The sequence below is a fragment of the Tachysurus fulvidraco genome, chromosome 17 (genome assembly GCF_022655615.1).
Source record: "Tachysurus fulvidraco isolate hzauxx_2018 chromosome 17, HZAU_PFXX_2.0, whole genome shotgun sequence".
Lineage (NCBI taxonomy): Eukaryota > Metazoa > Chordata > Actinopteri > Siluriformes > Bagridae > Tachysurus > Tachysurus fulvidraco.
The window spans coordinates 22,210,713-22,220,403 of record NC_062534.1 but is presented as its reverse complement, the minus strand read 5'-3'; the positions used below and the strand labels follow the sequence as shown (position 1 = coordinate 22,220,403).

General features: G+C 42.0%; 1 protein-coding gene across 13 annotated transcripts in view; it reads right to left on the bottom strand.

Annotated features, from left to right (window-relative positions):
- The window catches only part of ppfibp2b (PPFIA binding protein 2b), a 79,675-nt gene that overhangs the window by 21,286 nt on the left and 48,698 nt on the right, over positions 1-9,691 (bottom strand). For 8 of the 13 annotated variants that reach the window (XM_047802348.1, XM_047802351.1, XM_047802354.1 and 5 more), the window contains 3 exons: positions 7,692-7,829; positions 3,136-3,354; positions 1,663-1,758 (listed from right to left, as the gene is read on the bottom strand). In XM_047802348.1, the coding sequence (XP_047658304.1) occupies positions 1,663-1,758; positions 3,136-3,354; positions 7,692-7,829 (453 nt within the window). The remainder of the gene's footprint in view (positions 1-1,662; positions 1,759-3,135; positions 3,355-7,691; positions 7,830-9,691) is intronic. The other 5 variants (XM_047802350.1, XM_047802355.1, XM_047802358.1 and 2 more) reach the window with 3 other exon arrangements.

Sequence of the window (9,691 nt, the reverse complement as noted above, 5' to 3'; positions counted from 1 at the left end):
TTTTCCTTTTTTTATTGTTACTTCCTCTGTTCGTCCCCTCGCCACATTTATTAATACGGTAAGCACCTGAGCGGCCCGACAACGCTCCTCCCAGCGCTGCTTCTCAACCTGAGTGTGCTCGACTGTGAGCTTCAGGCTCGAGAGCTTGGTCATGAGCGACTGGTAACACACATGAAGAGAATAAGAGATAGAGAGCTAGACAGGGAGAGAAAAAGACGGAGAGAGAATGAGTAAGAGACCACAGTTGTAATAAAGAGATCAGCCACTGTTTGGCCCTTGATTGAGGCCCTTAACCCTCTCTGCTCCAGTGGTGCTGTGTCATGAAGTTGGGATATGCGAAAAAAGTATTTGATTGTGTTGGAATGTCTTTGTGACAAAAATAAAGTATTCTATTAAATTTTATTGATGTTTACGAGAGAAAAACATGGAAATGTTTATCAGCTACAGTTTAATCCCAGAACTCACTGAAAAAAGAAGCTCCAATTTCCTTAATTCGAATACGTACGAGTCACACCTGAGCTCCGACCTGGCGGCATCAGTTAATCTGGGATGTGGTCGACTACCAATCAGAATGAAGGGTGTGAGCTGCCACTGCTGGGCCCCTGAGTGAGGCCCTTAACCCTCAATTGTATAAAAAGTCAGTCTGGGTAAGGGTGTGTGTGTAAAAATAAATAATCCTTATTTATACAGTGCACTATTTTCACTCTATTGCTGACCATCTACATTTAGGCTGGAGGGAAAATTCTAGCTCATTTACACTTCCACTTCAGCCACAGAGAGAGAGAGAGAGAAAGAGAGAGAGAGAGAGAGAGAGAGAAAGTGTGTGTGTGTGTGTGTGTGTGTGTGTGTGTGTGTGTTTTGGAGAGAATGAGAGAGAGAATTGTGTGTGTGGTGTTGTGTGTGTGTTGTGTGTGTGTGTGATTGAGTATAGAGAGTATGATGAGAGAGAGAGGAGCAAGTGTGTTTTTGTGTTAGAGATATATCATATATCTATATAGATAGAGATAGAAATAATGTTTTTGTGATAGCATATCTATAAAGTGTGTGTATATATCATCCTATCTATATATACACTGTTTCTCGACTCTCGACTATCGCTCTCGATCTTATCTATTATATGTGTGTGTCTCTCGATCTCTCACCTGTGTTTGTTTTTTTGTTTTTGTTTGTTTTTGTTTTTGTCTCTCTTCTCGCGCTCTCTCCGTGTTTTTTGCTCTCTCTCTCTCCTCTCGCTCTCTCTCTCTCGCCTTTGTCTCTCTCTCATCTCTCTCTCTCTGTGGCTAGAGACAGTGTGCGTGTGTTTGTGTGTGTGTGTGTGTGTGAGAGAGAGAGAGAGAGAGATAGTGTGAGTGTGTATGTGTGTGTGTGTGTGTGAGAGAGAGAGAGCGAGAGAGAGAGCGAGAGAGAGAGAGAGAGAGAGAGAGAGAGAGAGAGAAAGTGTGAGTGTGTGTGTGTGTGAGAGAGAGAGCGAGAGAGAGAGAGAGAGAGAGAGAGAGAGAGAGAGAGAGAGAGAGAGAGAGAGCATACAGAGTAAAGGAAATGATACTGAGGTGTAGAAACCAGCTGATAAACCCAGTGCACTTCTGACTTCAGTGAAAGCAGGAAGGAGAAATGGGACAATGTTAAAGTGTCCAAGCCAAAGACTTGATTTTAAACACACACCTTTGTGGCTTTCAGCTTTCTCTCGTACTGAGATTTCTCCTTCTCCAAATCGTCCACTTTGGCCTTCAAAGCACGCAGCTCGTGCTCCAAAACCTGCTAACACACACACACACACACACACACACACACACACACACACACACACACACACACACACACACACACACACACACACACAATCGATAAACATTTCTGCACAGGATAACCGACATCTTTAATGATATTAAACCACGTTAAATGTCTCGTGTCATGATCTGAATCGGTGCCTCGATCGTCACAGTCGTGCCGCCACCTTAAACGTCTAAAAGAACTTCAGATTTCACCCCAACATACAATATTTCTGCTAAAACAATACAAATGGATTAATAAACATGGTAAACAACTACAATGAACCCGATCCAAAGGAACCCGAACCGAACCCGAGCCCGAGCCCACACCACACACCGTGCTGTTAATAAAAATCCTGAAACAAGGTGAAACCAGCCCACATCTGTAAAGCAGCCCACATCTGTAGTTATGGCTCAGGCTCCTCCACCATAAACACACTACATATAATTATTATCTATTATTGTATAATGAGTTGCCAGTTTATTAGGTACACCCTAGGTGTGTGTACTGTAGTTACATTTGTTTCCTCAGACACATCATCTTCACACAAAGCGACCGCAGATCATCCGTCCGTTCTGATCGGGAAGCATTTGTGATTAGATGTTGGCGTGTCCGAGTTTACGTATTTTTTACGTCCTTCGTCTATTACGACGGGGTGCAGATTTAAACTGCTGGAATTTATACACCAGCGTCGAATCGGGTATCCTTAGGTACACGACCCGATACATGTCCAATACAATGCACCTAATAAGACAGCAACTCAAAGGGAACACTCTCAGTAAAAAGGGACTAAACCGTAGGTGAGAACATCATCATTAAAATGAATTTAGCAATGATTTAGAAAATGATTTCAACAAAAAAAAAAAAAAAAAAAAAAAGCCCCGGTATCTGCTGGAAGCAAAGAGCTTGAAGTTAGATGAACAGTTAAATCAGACATATTAGAAAAATATACAATATCCTTGGGTCACGGAACTGGAGCTGGGACCCCGGAGTATTAAGTTCTACCGGCGTTCCTTAGCATAATTACCCGTTTAATCAGTTTTATCATTTTTATTGAGAGTGCGATGTAGCACAGGAGAAGCGCTAACCGTCAACAAAACCCACTACAGAGCGAGAAAATAAAACTCTCGACACCCCCTGGATTAGTGAGAGGTCTAATCATGCAGGAACACCAGATTCCTTAAACCAAATCGCTCTTCTCTGAGAGCGCACAGCGGACACCAGTAACCGTAAGGCTTCCCCATCTGTGGCCTTGATGCTGCGAGGAGAAGAGCTTGTTAATGTTAGAGTGGAAATGGAAATGAGTCTGTGACGGTAAGGAGGGACGTGCAGTGAGCGTCACGGCACAACAAAAAGCCCGCCTACGTTGTCTCCTCCAGAAGCGTGGCCTCCGAAGTCCTCCGAATCTGACGAGCAAAGGTCAGCGTCCGGACCGCGATCGAGAACGTAACGCGCGTCGTGGACATCGAGAACCGTGTTCTCCGGGTGGCCCTCGAGAGCCCGCTGCTCCTGGATGCGTGTAGTGATCTCCTGCTGGAATTTGCGCATCTGCGCCTGCAGCTCGCTGATCACATTAACCACACACTGATACACACAAAAACAAGCCAAATGGAAGAAAATGTGAAAAAGGGATATGGAAACAAATGAGAAAAAAAAGGATGAAGGCTAGAAATAGAATAGGACAAAAAAAAAGAAAAGAAAAGAACAGAAAAGAATACTACCGTTATGAAAAGACATCATAAAAAAAAAAATACACATTACAAAAAAAATTGGTCCAGTTTGGGAAGAAGGAGAAAATGACTTTCTTAAAAAAAAAAATAGGGTTTTGTTATTATTCGACAGACAGACAGACTGACAGATAGATGGATACACAGATGGATGGATAGAGGGATGGATGGATAGAGGGATGGATGGACAAATGGATGGATAGATAGACAGAGAGATTTTAATACCATGGTCCTGTCTGGGCCGTATTTATATCAAATGATCCATCAATTTATATTGAACAATATAGATAGATAGATAGATAGATAGATAGATAGATAGATAGACAGACAGACAGACAGACAGACAGACAGACAGACAGATAGATAGATAGATAGATAGATAGATAGATATGTACTTTATTGATCCAGGAGGAAATTCAAGCATCCAGTAGCAACATACAGAAAAATAAAACGATCACATACAGAGTAACCAAACACCCCCCCCCCAGATGTTTATTTTTTTAAAGAAATATAAAAAAATTTTTATAATGTAAACTGTTCTTTTTTTACTGATAATGCCACAGGTGTAGCTGCCATGAGAGATATTAGATGAACTGATTTGTGTCGAGTTAATGAAGTCAGCCAGCTGGCGTTCGACTTCCAGCAGCTACATTTACAGTCTGACCGTGCAGCTAAATAGACGCTGAAATATTTAAGCTCAGCGCAAACTACGCTCACGCTTAGCGTTTAAGATACCGTGCATCCGGAGCGATCCGTGGACAGGAGGCACGTATAGGCCTCCCAGACGGAGGACGTCTCATACGATATGACTGGGTGACGTCGAAGCTGATGATAAGGCCCACGTTCCATGCCTATTATTAGCCGCCGCACTCAGAAGCGTGCGAGGAAAGTGTGTGTCTGAGGCATGTTCCAGGAGGATTTCTGTCATTCTGTGGTGCTGAAGCGAGTGTATGCAGCTGTCACTCCAAGGGAAAGTGTTTGTTGATGCAACAGATGCGAGGAGGGCTCGCTTACCCCGGCGCCAACGCTGCGGTGTTTAGATCAGACAGTACAGTAATAGCTTAGCGATTACTCCAAGAGAAGTCGAGAACTTTAGCTTGGAGACGTTTCAGTCTCTTCTCGGCTACGCGAGTTTTTAGGTCGACACCTAAACGATATTATCCTAGCTCATCAAGAGGAGAAACGTGAGACACGCAAAGAGCAAAAAGGAAATTGTAGCCGTTTCATTTCCGCTGGAATCTTGCCATGATTTAGCTTTAGACTCGTTTACAGAGTGAAGTAGTCGTGAAGCCTGTGAGCTTCACGGCATTAACAAAATTCAGAAACAATTATTTCTTTTGAGGTTTTTTTCTATAAAAAAAAGAATCGTTAAAACTTCGAGCAAATCCCTGAATGTTGTTTTGAGTATGAGTTTTAAATGATTAATGATATGTTACAATATATCGCTTAATTAATTAATAGAGTCGAGGTAGCGCATTAATCCCATATGTCACTGAAAGTATTTAAAAGTAAGCGATTTGAACTGGAATTAACTGGAATTTATTTAAGAGAGTTATTTATTTTATGATTTTGTAACTATTTATTAACCTAAATTTCTACCCAATTAAAATAAAAAAAATGACAACATTTCTGTTTAAAATCAGGAGCTATGCTATGTTGGCATTCTCACTCGTTATTAAGATTTATTTTTATATTTAAATATGGAATCGGATTCGATTTTGATAAGCTGGAACTGAAATCGGTTGCACGGTGGCTTAGTGGTTAGCACGTTCGCCTCACACCTTAAGGGTTAGGGGTTCGATTCCCGCCTCCGCCTCGTGTGTGTGGAGTTTGCATGTTCTCCCCGTGCCTCGGGGGTTTCCTCCGGGTACTCCGGTTTCCTCCCCCGGTCCAAAGACATGCATGGTAGGTTGATTGGCATCTCTGGAAAATTGTCCATAGTGTGTGAGTGTGTGTGTGAATAAGAGTGTGTGTGTGTGCCCTGCGATGGGTTGGCACTCCGTCCAGGGTGTATCCTGCCTCGATGCCCGATGACGCCTGAGATAGGCACAGGCTCCACGTGACCCGAGTAGTTCGGATAAGCGGTAGAGAATGAATAAATGGAACTGAAATGACCTGCTTGTGAAGTGGACAGGAAACAGCATCAGACGTCCTGTTACATCAGGAAAAGTTTAACGTTAACCAGAGCTGTAACAGGAGCGACGATTATGTCACAGGAGTACAGGTTTATTCAGCTGTAAGCTTTAGCATGTATTTAGCAAGTGTATTTTTCCTGGTTTAGTAGGTGGTCTACAGACCGGAGCTCAGCACCAAGCACAAGACGCCGCAGGTTTACGGGACAGCTGAGTGTGAGACAGGTGTCTGTTTATGGAGCACTTTTGATCCGTGTCTCAGCTCTACTCAGCAGAGGAATGTGGAATCCTCGAATCCCAACGCTCCAAGCCTAAGCTGTCACTTCAGACAGGTCACATTTCAATTAGTGACTGAACCCTGGATCACATTCCTCAATGCGATCAAGGCTACAGGATACAACTGCTCACGTGATTGACGTGCGAACGCAGGCGTGTGGTGAATTTATATTTTCAGTCTGCGCTATAACCACAAAGTCTCTGAGTCGTCCTTAAACCCACGAACAGAACGTGTAGAATTCTGGGTGAATTTTGCTTACAAAAGGCAAGCAAATAAACACAGCTGGTGATGAGACATACCAGACATGCCTTAAATGGACAGAGAGAGAGAGAGAGAGAGAGAGAGAGAGAGAGGGAGAGAGAGAGAGAAAGAGAGAGAGAGAGAGAGAGAGAGAGAGAGAGAGAGAGAGAGAGAGAGAGAGAGAGAGAGAAAGAAATAACAGAGAGAGGGTGAGTGAGAAAAAAGAGAGTGTGAGAGAGAGAGAGAGAGAGAGAGAGAGAGGGAGAGAGAGAGAGAAAGAGAGAGAGAGAGAGAGAGAGAGAGAGAGAGAGAGAGAGAGAGAAAGAAATAACAGAGAGAGGGTGAGTGAGAAAAAAGAGAGTGTGAGAGAGAGAGAGAGAGAGAGATAACAGAGAGAGGGTGAGTGAGATAGAGAAAGAGAAAGAGAGAGAGAGAGATAACAGAGAGTGTGTGTGAGAGAGAGAGAGAGAGAGAGAGAGAGAGAGAGAGAAAGAGACAGAGATAACAGAGAGAGAGAGAGAGAGAGAGAGAGAGTGAGAGCGAGAAAGATAGACAGAGATAACAGAGAGAGAGACAGAGAGAGAGACAGAGAGAGAGAGAGAGAGAGAGAGAGAGAGAGAGAGAGATTCAAACCATACAGAAAACCACCAACACACTCAAAAGCCACAGTCATCCAAATGAGGAGGATAAACTGAAAAAACTAGTGATAGAGAGGAAATGAGCGGTAGATGATAAAGTGATAGAATAGAACTGGGATAAACAGAGTGATGGAGAAGTCCATGGATAAACCCGAAAGTGATCATGGATACATTGATAGTGTGAAGGAGGGTCGGAGTGATAGAACGGAAAGTGAGTGGAAGACCGATGAACTGATAATGTGACAGCGTAGCTTAGGTGTAAAGTGACAGAGCAGTGGATGGAAAGAAGGACAGAGTTAAGGAAGAATAAAAAGATGAAATTATAATGTAGAGTGAAAAGCTAATATAGTGATAGAGAGACAAAGAAGATAGAGAGGAAGAAAATATTCAATTTATAGAGTGATAGATGGATAAACTGCTAAAGTGATATAGCGGGTAAAAAAATAAAAGGATAGAGTGAGAGAATAGTACAAGGATAAAGTGATAGAGTGATAAATTGACAAAGCGATAGAGTAAGACAAGGATAACACGATAGAGTGATATAAAAAGTTTACAAGAAAATCAATCAACTAAACTGATAAACTGATAGAAAGATGAGGGGATAAAATGTAGATGACAGAGTGACGGTAGACCGATAATGACTGATAGATAGATAGATAGATAGATAGATAGATAGATAGATAGATAGATAGATAGATAGATAGATAGATAGATAGATAAAAGAAGAATAGAAACAGACAGAGCGATATAAAGAGAGGGGCAGAAAAATAAACCGATATAAGTAGAAAGATAAAATAATACACCTGTACAGAAGAATAGAGCTAAGATAGAGCGGCGAGAGAGAAGGAGAGAAATGGAGTGATAGACGATCACAGAGAGATGGAGTGATGGACAGATCTGACAGTACCTCGGCTTTGTGCTGCTTGTCGTCTTTATCCGTATGGTTGTGATTCTCCTCCATACTGACCAGCTTCAGCTTCAGATACGAAACCTCATCCATCAAATCCAGCTTCTGAGTCTCCAACGAGGTACGGTTCAGTAGCTCCTACACACACACACACACACACACACACACACACACACACATAAACACATGTGGACACAAACACACATGATATCTACACACACATGAACACAACGTGACTTTCTGCTGCTCTACAAGCAAGTTTCCCAAGATCAAATCCTGGGCCCCTGCCAAGCGCCGCTAAATATACACACGGAACCGACGCTATTTTTACTTCCCCTGTACCCCCCTAATGTGTGTTTCTCTGCATTCCTCCGTCTAACAGCTAATTTCAGCAGATCCCCAGGACTCCAGAGCGAAGTCTCAGCTGTGAACAGACTTAATGTCCCATGTCTCTCCTCAGAGAAGAACGAGAGAGCTGATGTAGGAGCTTTTTATTTATTTATTTACTTTGACACTAAAACAGAGTCTGATTAGTGAGTTTGACCCGAGACACTGGGTGGATTAGGATCTGGGTGATTGTGTGCTTTCTTTCTCTCTCTCTCTCTCTCTCTCTCTCTCTCTGTCTCTCTCTCTCTCTCTCTCTCTCTCTCTCTCTCTCTCTCTCTCTCTCTCACACACACACACACACACACACACACACACACACACACACACACACACACACAGTAATACAGGGATAAAGATCACACTGTATAAAGATCATTTGAGTCAAGTGAGTCACATGAGAAAACTGCTGATTCCAGTTCCGAAGAAAAGTCACTTATGCTTTCTGCTTGTTAAGTTACTCAAAAGAAACCTGAACTTCAACTTAAACCGGCAGTCTGTAATGTTTGAAAGTGTTGTCTCTGGTGTTTAAAGGTGCCCTGTGTACCGATTACAGGTGTTGAGTGTAATGATTAATGGTGCAGTGTGTAACTTATAAAGATGCAGTCAGTACTGTTTAAAGGTGCAGTGTGTGATAATTATTGGTGCAGTATGTGATGATTAAAGGTGCAGTGTGTAATAATTAAAGGTGCATTCAGTACTGTTTAAAAATTCAGCATATAATAATTAAAGGTGCAGTCAATACTGTTTAAAGGTGCAGTCTGCAGTGATAAAAATTGCAGTCTGTACTGTTTAATGGTGCAGTCTGTAATGCATAAAGGTGCAGTATGCAATGATTAAAGCTAAAGTGCATAACATTTTAAGTTTTAGTCTATCATCATGTCACTTATATATTATATAATATATTAATTATATATGATATAATACCTCAAAGTAAGGACATCACAGACCATTATCTCATACTGTACACGTTACCTGTAGAATAGACTAACTGTGTCCCACCACTTTATCGACTCTTTAGAACTATTATTCCGTCCACTAAAGACAGATTCACAAATAACCTGCCTGATCTGTCTCAACGTCTTACTATATACTTAAACGCAAACGATCTATATGTAATGACTAACAGCATAGGCGCTATATTCACTAGCACATTAGACACTGTTGCCCCATCCGATAAAAGAAGTTTAGAGACAAAACACCTGCACCATGGTATAATAGTCATATTCACACCCTCAAGAGAAAAGTGGAGAAAAATTAATTAGAGGTTTTTAGAATTGCGTATAAAGACAGTATGTCCAGCTATAGACAAGCTCTGTAAACTGCTAGGGCTGAACACCTGAGCAAACTCATAGAAAATATCCAAAACTATCCCAGGTTCTTATTTAGCACAGTGGCTAGATTACCAAAAACCAGAGATCTGAACACACTATTCCATCACAGTTCAGTAGTGTAGGTGAAAGTATCAGAAACAAAATAGTTGATGTTCAACCCGTGACAGCATCTCGTGACCCAGTCTGACCTAAAGCTCTACACTCACAACTGCTAAACGCTATCACTAGCAAAACGCGGGTGTAGCTGCCTCTCTACTTTACTACGATAGAAAAGAGGTGTTA